The sequence below is a fragment of the Buteo buteo genome, chromosome 1, assembly GCF_964188355.1.
Source record: "Buteo buteo chromosome 1, bButBut1.hap1.1, whole genome shotgun sequence".
In the NCBI taxonomy this organism is placed as follows: domain Eukaryota; kingdom Metazoa; phylum Chordata; class Aves; order Accipitriformes; family Accipitridae; genus Buteo; species Buteo buteo.
This window is the reverse complement of record NC_134171.1, coordinates 80,069,212-80,081,791: the sequence shown is the minus strand read 5'-3', so window position 1 is coordinate 80,081,791 and position 12,580 is coordinate 80,069,212. Positions and strand designations below refer to the sequence as shown.

Here is a 12,580-nt window from a genome sequence, read left to right as displayed (position 1 = left end):
CTTTCAAACCGCTCAGCTTTACAGGATATCATTTTAGTGAATAAAATTTGAACCAACATACAGCCAAGTAACGTGCCATTTGTCTTTTCAAATACAAACTTACATATAGAAGACGTATTCCTTATTATATAGTTCTAGTTTTCTATTTACACAGTAAGGACAAAAAAAACCCCAAAGCATTCCATACAAGACAGCAGAGAGTTTTGAGACAAATGCAATGTTTCCATCACTTCAAAAACATCACAGAATTGTTGCCAAGCAAGAACTCGAAGTCAACAGTTTTTCTGCAAAGCCCTCTCTAAATGCAGAGGCATCGCCATCACAGAGACATGACCGAATTGTATTTTGTGAACTACTGCCTATTTCAGACCCACACAAACACAAAGCCGTGTCTTAGCATTAAAAAAAAAAAAAACAAAACTAACCAAACCTCTCCATGGGGAAAACAAATCTGACACAGCGGTTACTATTAATTAGCATTCCTATTTGTTCAATACTACTTCCAGTTTCCAAAGGAAGTGTGACAGGCTGAACTAATAAAATGCTACTTCTCAAAGCTGCTAACACCCTATTTCCTGGGCAAACAAGCTACCCTTCAGTTACATACCATGTGCTAGTGTTCTGGAGAATATCAAGGTTAACTGCTTCCATCTATGCATCCTACACCTATGCACAGCCTTTAAAAAAAATAATCAAGATTTAAAGGACATTTTTAAAGGCATTTTTATTATTTTTCTGTTAAATGAGCCTAAGGAAGAAGCAGCAGAAGAAAGGGGACCGCATGACAGATGGCCACAAGAAAGCAGGTGACCCCTGAAGCTTTCTAGCTTGCTGCGAGTCAATTATTAATGGGGATTTCTCTTCTTACCGCCCCATCCCATGCAGAGGGGAGCAGCAGCAGCAAGACCTCATTCAGAATGCCTCCATCCCTGCTAAGTGACTTGGGAAGGAAGTCGGTCAGCAGCGGCGAGCAGATGGTGCAAGCGGAGCCAGCGTCCGAGGAGCGAACCACGGCACTGACTAACCCGAGCTCTCCGCTCAGATATACCGTGGGAGCCGCAGCTCGCCCGTGCTCTGCATCCCCACTGCTTTGTTTATCGGAAAATATTCAAAATGGAAACCTGACTCCACTTCTAAAAATAGACGAATTTACTCGCTTTCAACTGGAAGTCCCACTGCTGAAGTGCGGCAACGGCGCGCAAATACCTCGTCTGGTCTCCGAAAGGCAGCATGTCAAGCCGGGGGGGAAAAAGCCCAGAGGAGCTCTTCAGGTCTTGACATTCGGCTCTGTGCAAGAACCAGCACGCCGAGGAAAGGCGGGCGCGGAGAAGCCGCCCCCGAGGAGCGGCGCGGGGCGCCCGCCAGCTCGGCCGGCCCCGCGCTGCCCCCTGCCGGGCCGCCCGCTCCGCCGCTCCCCGCGGCCGCCCCGCGGAGGCGGTGCGGCCGCCCCCCGGGGCTGCACCCCCCCCGCTCCCCTCCCTCCCTCCCTCCCGCGGCCCCGGGGGGCGGCACGGCGGCCCCAGCTGCAGGAACCCGCTCCCCTCGGCGGCTGCGCTCCGGCTGCCGCACCCCGAGGCGCTCAGGCTCCCCCCCCCCCGCCCCGCGTCCCCCTCCTCCCGGCTCGAATGCAGCTCGTACAGCCGGCTTCGGCGGCCGCTCACGGCTCGTCAGCCCCCTTGGCGCTCAACCCATCGCCCGCTCCGTCCGGTGGCCGCCGACATGTCGCAAAGGTGACAAGCCCGCAGGGCGACCGAGCTCCTGGGGAGCAGCGCTTTGTTTTGAGATTACCGAGTAATGACATAGCCCGCCCTCCCGAAGAGCTCAGACGTTATCTGAGGCTTCGACATACTTCCATCTAGTTCGCAGGGCAGGGGAAAAAAAGCATATGTTGCTTGCTACTCAAGACAAGTTGACTACGTCTGTTTTAAACCCGGGAGAACACAAAATAAAAGAAGTAAGAGCCCAGGGCAGGGCGCTCCGAGGCGGGGGCGGCTTCCCAGACCTGCGAGCGCTCGCTGGGGTCGCGGGGCTGACCCTTCCCCGCAGCAGAGCGGCAGCGGGCCGGCGGCAGGCTGCGGGAGCCCGCGGAGAAGCGCCTGCATGTGCACCTCGGTGGCAGCCGCAGGGAGCTGCTGCTTCGTGGTTTCAGTTTTTGCTCTTGCGAGGGTGGGGGCGGCGAGGGGCTAGGAGGGGGGTGACACTTTTATTGTCTTGGGAGACAGCGAGGGGAAACGGAAGAGCGAGCTTTTGCTGGGAAGCAAGGGTCTGCCTCTATCCGCCGCCGCTCCGGTCTTACCTCGTAGCTTTCCTAACAAAGTAAGAGCGGGTAAAGTCGCCGTGATCGTCCAGCCACGCTTCCACCGCTTCCTGCTCCGGCGGGGGGGGGCAGGGGCGCTCCATGCTCCGCGCCGCCGCGCTGCCTCCTCCTGCCGCCGCCGCGGCTCTCGTCGTTTATTCCCCCCCCTCCCGCTGCCGATGCCCTCGGCCCGCCGGGGGGGCCGTGCTCCCACCCCCTGCCTTCGCCTCCCTCCCAGGTGTGCGGCCGGCAGGAAGCCCGGTTGTCCGGCCACGGCCCCAGCGCCGCGCCGGCGGCACCTCAGCGCATCTCCGGCCCGGCCGCCCGTCCCGCGGCGGACAACCGGCTCCACCTCCGCCGCGGCCCCGCAGCGCCCCGGGGGGCTGCCGCGCCCCGGCCCCGCCCCGCCCTGCCCGGCCCCGCCCTGCCCCGCCCCGCCCGGTCCCGCCGCGGGGGCACCGGCGGGAAGCCCCGGCCCCGGCCCCGGCCCCGGCCCCGGCGATGCCCGGCGCGGCGGGCGGGCGGGGGCGTGTGTGTGCGCGGCCCGGGGCTGGCGGGTGTTCCGCGCCGAGGCTGAGCTGGGGCCGTCGGCCCAGGCAGTCGCCACGGGGCTGGGGAAAAAAAAAAGAAAAGCCGCGAACAAGTAAATTGCTCTGCCGGAGTCTGGCAAAGGGGTTGTTCTCCCCCGCCTCCACTTCACAGTTATTTTGGTTTCAAGGTGTGGCCTGTTGCAGCCCGCTTCGAAAAAGTGGTAAATCGGCTGTTGCTTTGGAGTATTTCACTGTTGGGTGTCAATATATGATCTTTGACAGACCTCAGCCTGGATATGAGCACTAAAGCCCCAGCGTGTCAATCCTTCATGCCTACGGCGAGGCTTTTAGATCCATTTTAGACACTGAATAAGCAAAGCCCAGCTGTGAAGATGCTCCAGACTCACAGCTCCTACTTTCTCTAATATTAGACAGCCAGGGTTGAAATTTTGGTTAACGCTGAGCATTGCTTTCATGTATTGTAGTTCCATTCTAAGATATGCATGTGCACACATTTATAGTAGTTTATAATCTGCATTCACAAAAGACCTTGCACAAAGTGTGATGCGCAGGTATGGTTTCCCATGTCGTCACATGCAGTACATTTGAAGGTAAGATATGGGTAACAAATAGCAGCATGTTTCTGGGGAAAGGGGTATATGGGGTCTTTAAAATTATTCTCCTGTGTAATCAATTGAGAAATATCATATCAAATGTTTTCTGCCACTCTGAAACCCCTTTCAGTGTATGCAAGGCAGTGCGCTTCAGATAGAGCAGGCATCCCGGCACACCTTAGCAATTTTTTGCAGTGTGTACAGAGGCTCGACTTACCGAGAGGTGGCAGCCTGAGAAGGGGCAGCTGCAAAGGGATTAAGAGCCTGTCCATGATCTTGGGGGGAAAAGTTTTCTTTTCCATGTCTTTGTGTCACGTCTGTGCATAACACTCACTTGGACATGTATGTCTTTTGGCTGTAAGAGTTTGTGTGTAATACGAGGCACACAGAAAGGGAAGTTTTACGTGAACAGTACTCTGTTATAAGAGGAATCTCAGGAGAAATGTACATGGTGACCAAAGAGCAAATGGGAAGATAAAGTATAAACCAGTTAAGACATGCTGCAAGAGTCAAGCCACTATTTGAGGCAAAGAGAAATCTTTCAGCAGGGAAATACAGAATTACCAAGCAAACTGCATAAACAGACAACATGGCAATAAATGAAGCCGATGTTTAGTGTCAAAACCTGGAAAGTGTGGTAGGTTAGAAAAAAGAAAAGAAACCTGTCATGTAACTCATAGGTTTCTAAATTAACCGTTTCATTTCAGGAAAAGGTTTTTGAGGCTACAGTAGACAGGGCAATAAAAGCATCTAAGCTAGGGAAAGCTTTTGGAAAATAGCACTATGTTAGAATGCTTAAGAAGTATAACAGAAATGTAAACCATGCAATTATAAAATGCAGATTTTATAAATATCTGAAATGCCATTCCCTGAATGGTCTCCTATGGAATATTGATCATAGTACTGCTCATCCCATCTCAAAAAGCAATTGCAGAATTATCAGAGGTGATCTAGACAGGGAAAAACAAGAACGGTGAAAGCCATGGAAATACCTTTTCTGTAAAGAGGCAGAAGGAGTTTGTTTACAAAAGGCTGAATACAAATATATAATTTCATTACTGGTATTTAAAAATTAAGATAGGATTTTCTCTCTGTCTCATAGGAGAATAACAAGGTAACGGTCAATGAAATTATGTCAGCTGCAATACATAGAGTCTCATTTTATGTAATTAGGAGTAGCACTAATAGAAATAAGCATTTATACTGTAGTAACATCCAGTAAGCCCCAGTCAAGAACTGACTATTGTACTAAGCACTGTAAACATGTAATTTTAAATGCCAGGCTAGCTGAGAAGCAGACAGCATCCCTGCACTTCATGCCACAAGGTACTGGGACCCTTGGGTGAAGCTGCCTCTACTGTGGACAGCTGCCCAGGCTGGGCCAGTTTATGTATGTATGACAGTGTACCAAAGGAGGGGGAAGTTGGGCAGTGCAACAGCACTGTGCGCTTTGCTCGGGTTGACAGCCACGCCATTATTTAGCCTACAGATAAGAATCGGTACAGCGAATGCAAATTATTATCTTCCTGTGAATTCGATGGCAAAGCAGCAGTTCAAAAGATTGCTACCCAAGCAAAGGATAGCGTAGTCTTTCCCAAAAGAAATAAAAATGGAACAGTTAGGGGAAAAAAGGGATACTTTCTCTGTATCCGATGAATTTCCATGAATAATAATGAACATGCTGTTTTCATTTTTAAGGTGACAGGAGGGGATGGAGGCCAAGCATAACAAAGAAGTGAATGGTAAAAGTGGAAAAAGTCTTCCATGATTTTGGCTTCCAAAGTGGTCTGAAAAAGCTCCGTGTATCTTAGCTCACGCCCAGCTTTCCAGTTTGTTTCCAGAACTCAGATGATAGAATTGATGTGCGGTAGCTATAAACCTGGAAAGGATTTGTAGTAATGGCCTACAAATAAATATGTCCAGTTCAAGTTTAAAAGCTGCTTGTGGCAAAGCAGTATGCTTGAGAGCTCAGTATTGAAGCCAGGATGCTTTTCCAGCAGTAGGCCATTCTACAGCAGAACTGGTTGACGGAAAGCTTTTTAGCTGAAGTCTTTCATTTGTGTGTTTTCAAATACTGTCATGTAAGGGGATAAGAAAGGTGGGGTTTTTTTGTATGCCCAAGGTACATAAATTAGAAATGCTGCTAACTCATGATAATTAGTAAGAACAAATATGGAAGTATGTAATCAGAGAAGTATTTATGTGATATTTTATGCTCAAAGAACTCTATATTTATTTAAACTTATTTGAAAGTAATTTATTTCTATAATGTTTCCCTTTAAAAGAGAAGAAAATAAGGTTTCAAATGTCGCCATAGTTGACTTATTTGTCTGACTTACTCATTAGATGAATTGGAGCAGCATTTAGTGGGAATTGGCTGTCTTTCTACCATCCCTTAAATCTGGAAAACAGTTGGTCCATTTTGGCTCCTAAAACAAGTTTAGGGCTGTACTGTATTGCCAGTGAGGCTAGAATATGATAAGGTAGAGGAAACTATTCCGCTTCTTTATTAGCCAGCACTTTTACACACACATGCAAACAGACACGCAGTGGAAGAATCCTAATATTAGTAAAGCAAGTTTCCATTTCCCATCCATTATTTAAGTTGCATAAAGAGAGTAAAATAGCAAACAAAATCCAGTTCATTTAAAATCTAATTGTTACTTTAGTGATGAAAATACTAAATCATGAGAATGCCTTATCAGTTTATTCTCTCAGTCCTTTCCAAATAATTACTGGAAATGCTTCCCAAACAAACATAGCCGTGCAGAGCTGCTCACTCATTGCAAAACCTGCCTTCTCCTCTGGGATAACATCGCATATGTCCTACAGGAAGCCATGTAAAATAGTAGCTTCCTCCTATTTTGATTTGAACGTGATTGAGCATTTGGGTCAATCAAAGTACCATGCAAAATTACTGTTAACCTCAGGAAAGCAGCAGCTTCTCAAAGTTGTTTGTAATACACAGACATTTGTCTGGAAAATACTGTCTAACTTTATCTCCTGAAAAATGTAATTTAGAATTTGAGTTTAACATACTAGCATTTGATATGTCAGCTGACCAGGATGCCCAAATTTTAACCTTTTCTACTCTCTACTGGAAGTCTCAGGATAAACTTGAAGACTGTTACCAAGTCTCTCTCTTTCTCAGCCTTCTCTCCTTTAAGCTAAGTAGTGCTACGTCTTTCAGTTCTTCCTTGAATGTCATGTTTTCCAGCCCTTTGATCATTCTTTTTCACTTTGGATGTTTCCCAGGTTGTCTCTACCATTCCTGCAGGGTCTCACCAAGCTAGGATCAAGTAATCCAGTTGAATGCATATCAATACTGAATGAAGTGGTACCTTGTGGGCTATATTCCTGCTAATACAGTCACCCGTGGATATGGCTTCTTGGCAACAGCCTGATATTGCTGACTTGTGGTGAGCGACTGTACCCTGTGTTCCCTTCTTCTAAACACTTGCCACGTAGTCAGGTGATGCCTGTGCACCTGCTTACTTCTGCCTAACTGTATTTTCTTGCTCTTGAACCTTTTTAATTTCACCCTGTGCTTGCGATCCATTTCTCCAATTTATCAGGATTATTTTGAATTCTATGCCTGTCCTCCAACGTGCACAAAGCTTAGTGCAAATTTGCTGAAGGGCGCAGGTCTGGGCAATGATTGGGTATGATGCAGGTAGGCGAAATTGTAGGTGGACTTCTCAGTGTCATTACTGGTTTAGCTAGCTAGAGCTTCTGGTGCCGACGTGCTAGAAGCACATCTTCAGTGATCATGCAGACACAGCCCTGATCTAATAGGGAGATGATGCCATGGTTGTATTGTGTGGAATAACAATAAATGCAATGCGTTGACTGATTCAAATGGGCTATAATCCCCCGGAACTGTGCACCCAGGTAGTCCATTTCCAGTTGCGTTCAGCAGACCCTTTTGGGCTTCTGACATGTTGAAAATTGAAGCTGTGATCAACCTGTTCTTGCTTTTAATGAACACATAGAGTTTGGCAGAGTTTAAATAGGAGGTAGTAGGTAAGTAGGAAACTTATGTAGGCCAGATTTCATTCCAAGCCCTTCTCAAGTGCATAACAAACCTCTTTTTTATTGACATGATACATAGGTTATTTTTAAAAAGCTTTTTAGCAACTACTGGCTAGTTAGTTATTTTCCATTAGCAGTTGCTCTTACTAGTACTTGTACTAGTAATTGTGATTTTGAATTGAAATATTGGTTTTGTACGTAGACTTACAGATAATTATGAAGTCAAATTATAAGGGGCTTTTTTTCCTAAATGTGGCTGTTGGGAGAAGGAGACTCAGTGATGAACTTTATAAATCAAAGATTAGTCAGATGTTTTTCAAGTATATATCCTTGCAATTTGGACCACGCTGTTTGGGATTGTATGGGCAGTTTAAGCATGTGTGAGGAGGAGAACCCTGACTCCACTGGAGTACTGCAATAGCTTTCACTCATGCCGATGGATCCAGAATTTAATTCAATTCACAGCTTCAATCTCTCTCTGCATTCTCAATTGACAGTTACAACGAGTTGCCCCAGTGCCTGGTAGCTAAAGGCATCTTTCCCACCAGCATGCAGCTCTATGCTATTCTTCTCTTTCTTTCATGTTTCTTAAACATAATGCTGCTTCACTCGAGGCTTTGCAGCAGATAAATTCTGTGTCTGCAGAAGAGAGCTGGATACATATGAAAATCTGTTGAGGATCTGACCAGCATTGGCACAGTAGGCAGCAGGATATACAGCTCAATGTTTTCTGCTGTGAGTATTTGCATAACAGCATGCCAGAAACGGCACATGGGGGGAATACTCTCATGGGGGAAAACAAGAAGTAAATCCACAGAGGTTTGAAATGCATCACTCTTATGATGGTCTCCCCATGTTTTCCTAACAAAGGGCCGTGGAACCTCACCCAGCAATTCAGCATTGATGCAGGGTTTTAGAAAGACTATTGTTTTTATATAGGGATACGTATCCAACACGACCCCAAGTATGTTGTTCACACAGTAAGTTTTCCTTGCTGCTAAACATTTCTACTGGTTTTCCTTTGCATTTATCTGTCTTCAGTAGCAAGTATGGAGCCTATTATGTTTTTTTCCAATAGATTAGAGGGCCATCTACTCTCTCATTTCTCTATTCATAGACCATAATTCTCTGTTAAACTTCTCACATATTAACCTAACAATCGGAGATTCTAAAGGCTCCCTATCATCGCAAATTATTAGCATCGTTTCTCTCAGTAAAGCCCTTGGTTTTCTGGAGATGGTTTTTTTCAGCACATTTTCCCAGTAATGAGCTCTCTGACACCACAGAGGAGCGTAATAGCACCAACATCTCCTACCAGCTATCCCCCATCTTGTACAATAAGAATAACTTTTGCCTACACTGAATAACTTTTGCCTACACTTTGCTCTGAGAATGCATGTCTGCTGGGGTCTACCATTACTGTTTCTTTTCTGAGTCACTGGTTTTCACAAAATCATTTTCCATATTTGGCATGAGACCAATTTTCTGTGTTATTTTAATGAACAACTTTGTCTTCTCTGTGTTAAAATATAGTCCAGACCTTATTAAGTGATCTTAGTTGGTCTATATTGATGGCCTGCCCTTCCCATTATGTATCACTCTATAACTTTTTGTAATTTGCAGCTTTTTCCAGCAGTAATTTTATATTTTTGTTCAGATCATTCAGTATGGTTTGGGTCCATTTAGTATGGACCACGCTGATGTTATACATTGCTGGGGTTTTTACCAAAAATGTTGAGAAGTTGTGAGCCAAAGCCCTATAGAAATCTTACAGAAGTTTCCTTTATCGAACAAATTCATAATCTCATGGGAAAATAGGAAGGGTTTTTTTCTGACAAAACCCATTTTCTATGTTGACTGGCGTTAATTGTACTATCATCCTTTAATTGTACACTGATTGCTTCCTGTACCAGCCTTTCCATCAGTTTTCCTGACATTGATGCCAGGCAAAATGATCTGCAATTTCCTTATTAAATAATGGAGCAATGCTTGCTTCTCCTCTGTCTTCAGGAACTTGCGCTGGATTTCAAGACATGTTTTTCTTAGTTTGGTTCTTTTTAATTTTATCTTACTGAGGTTTAGGGTTAATACCTCTTACACAGGTATTATTCTACTGCCTGATATTTTGGAATCTTAGTAGTGAACATATGAATTTCTGCTTTGATAGATCACGTGAGGAATAGTTTAGTGGCACAGAGCTGGTCAACCTGCACAGAGCTGATTAATCTTTCTAGTACTGTTTGTTACTATCACTATGAAATCTTCATAACCTAGGACATAACATTCACAAAAGTGTATATGCAGTTAATTTCATTGTTTTCTATCTTATCGTAATGAGTAAAACTGCTGTTTACTCATTGCCCTGGAAACTCTGTGAAGCATCTGCTGTACACTGAGGTGCCCAGAAAATTTGTATCACAATGCAGTCCTGCTACAAATAGATAAAAGCAATAAATTTGGCTAGTGCTAAAATTTTAAAGCATTTTATGAATCGAAAATTATACTCTCTCACTGACATTATTTACTTAGAGTAATAGAAGACTTGATCTTGTCCAGACCCCAAAGTAATTAAAGTGTTGAACATTTCCTAATGATCTATGTGGAAAAGATTTTTGAAAGATGAGGTGTTCCTTTGACCCAGCTTGCACTGTGCTTAACTGAATAAATTAACTCTTTTTGACCCATTAGGAGGAAACATACTTTAGTAAAACTGTGATTTGATTTACTCATGAGAACAAACATCACTGGTATTCTATATCCGTCACTGGTTCTGGAAAAATAATAATGAATTAAAATCATCGCTATATGTTCTAAAGACCACAACTGGAATCAGGACTTCTTTGTACTGGAAGCTGTACCACAAGTATATCTCTTGCTTGGGTGGGAATTTCATCAAATATTCACATATTTTTTTAATTTATGGAAGGGGGCGGGGGGGGGGGAATGGAGGTTTGCACATAGTCCAATACAGAGCCTACAAGTAAACACAGAATATATCACTGAAGTATTACGCAGTGGGAATAAAATTGTTTTGGGGGCACAGTCATATACTGGTAATTAAGGAAAGTGTTAATCTGTGATTGTGAAAGATCAACAAAAAAATAAACAGTAAACAAAGTGAATAGAGAGATTACTTATATATAACATTGATATTATAATCTAAAGGTATAATCACAAAATCTTCATTGTTCTGAACAAGCAAGGAAAATGTGTAAGAGATTAGTTTGTAACTAAGGCTAACTGCAGCACTGCTAAATGGATATATTGGGCTTGTATGGCATTTTAATTATACTCAATAACAAAATGTATGAGAATCATCAGATTGAAAAGAGGTTGTTATACGTGAGTGTGTGTCTGTCTATTTCTGGATCCCGTTTGATTTTTTTCAGAGGGGTATGGCATACTCAGGATCCTTCCATTTTCTCCTTCAGTTTTCTTACCTATCCCTCAAGACATCTGTGGTGTAGACATTTGTTCAGCCAAGGGAGTCTGAATGAGTGTATTCACAATGTACCATTGCTGATCCCAAATCAGCGGCAATCTGATGAAGAGCTGTTCCCCACAGTGGCTGTTCATGCTGCTTCATCTCTTTTTTTTTAAGCTTTGGCTCACCTAAGGACCTGGAACTTTCTAAACCTTTTGATACTAGGTAACTAGTTTCTGTCTGGTACATAAAAAAGAACAAAACTATTAGAGCTAATCAGTGACATGGATCTTTAGACTCTCCCATCAAATAGCTTGGGTCAGAACCACCCTGCCTTCCTGAAGAAGTGAAGTTGTATTTCTCAGGAAAATAGTGAATGATCCAAGAGCTACCAGGTCCAAATTGTCACAGCTACATATCTTTTCACACTTGGTGCTCCATTTCTGAAATTGTTACTTACCTTTCATCACTGGCAGGTTGCACACTGTTAGGTTTCTGAGGCAGGGGTTGTACATGGTCATGTGTTTCTTCAGCATTTAGCATAGTTGGTACTTCACGGGCTGCTGTAAAACCAATACAAATGACAAAGTGAAACAATTTTTGTTGGAACACAAATACCATTTGAATCTCTTAAAACCTTTTCTATTAATCAGTGCCCCCGCCCCCCATTAGATCAGTGAGAACAGCAATGGTTGTCACTGGTCCGGTACTACAGATGGCTATAACAAAGTGGAAGGTTTATGTGATATGACAGGCTTTAGAAAAAGTTTCTGTCATAGCTAAAATGACATCAGATGATTCAGTTGTTTTTAGTATTGCGTTTAGTCTTCTAAACCACTGGGGAGCTGATTTTTAATCTATCTGTGCTTCCTATAGCCATGGGGGTTACACAGCTACTTCTGGCAGCTTATACCATGTCCCAGGAGAGACAGAAAGAGTTCCGTCAACAGCGTGTTGCGGGCCACAAGGGGTACCACCCGATTCTCAAATGTGGCCGACCTGATTTGGTGTCTTTGCTCCCAAATGGATTATGTGAGCATCTGAAAACAGAACATACCTAACTAGCGACTGCCTGATCTGCTGGCCTGTGGGCTTGTGGTGAAGGAGAAACTCGGCCACTCAGCCCTGAAAACAGGTAGCTGGCTCATCCCTGAGCAAGGCCAAGCTCATAGGGGTACCCTGAGGGAGCTTGGCAACAGGCAGTTCTGGAGTATAACAGGGATTTAGTGCCTGAATGGGACACCGATATGGATGTAGGTGGCTCTGTTCATGTCTTTAAGCAGTCGGTTAGATACCTTGGGATTTAAAATGCCAGCAGCGCCGTATTTAAGTACTCCTGGAAGCCAAGCCTCAGTGACCAGCTACCTTGGATTTTTCACTGTAAAAATTCAGACATAAATTTATTTTGGTAGAATATGAAAATGTGAACTGTGGCTTTCATCCTTCAAAAGCAAAAAGTCTCATATCCAAAAAAGGAGGCAAGTACCTGCATGTTAGCTGTAGTGGCACCCCACTTTTAAGGCCTTCAGTGTAGATTTTAGACCAGGGGAGAATCAAACTGTGTGAGAACAAAGCTGCCAGAAAGAGCTAGGTGCACGGGGACTGTGGTATGAAAGTAAGCACATAGTTTTGCTAAACTGTTCCAGGTCGGAACAACAATATTAAGGAGACTCTTGATGAGCCT

General features: G+C 44.4%; 1 protein-coding gene across 6 annotated transcripts in view; it reads right to left on the bottom strand.

The window, feature by feature from the left end:
- Window positions 1–12,580, bottom strand: part of PDE5A (phosphodiesterase 5A) — a 139,907-nt gene that overhangs the window by 63,872 nt on the left and 63,455 nt on the right. For 2 of the 6 annotated variants that reach the window (XM_075037314.1, XM_075037305.1), the window contains one exon: window positions 11,357–11,459. In XM_075037314.1, the coding sequence (XP_074893415.1) occupies window positions 11,357–11,439 (83 nt within the window). In that variant the 5' untranslated portion in view covers window positions 11,440–11,459. The other 4 variants (XM_075037287.1, XM_075037295.1, XM_075037333.1 and 1 more) reach the window with 3 other exon arrangements.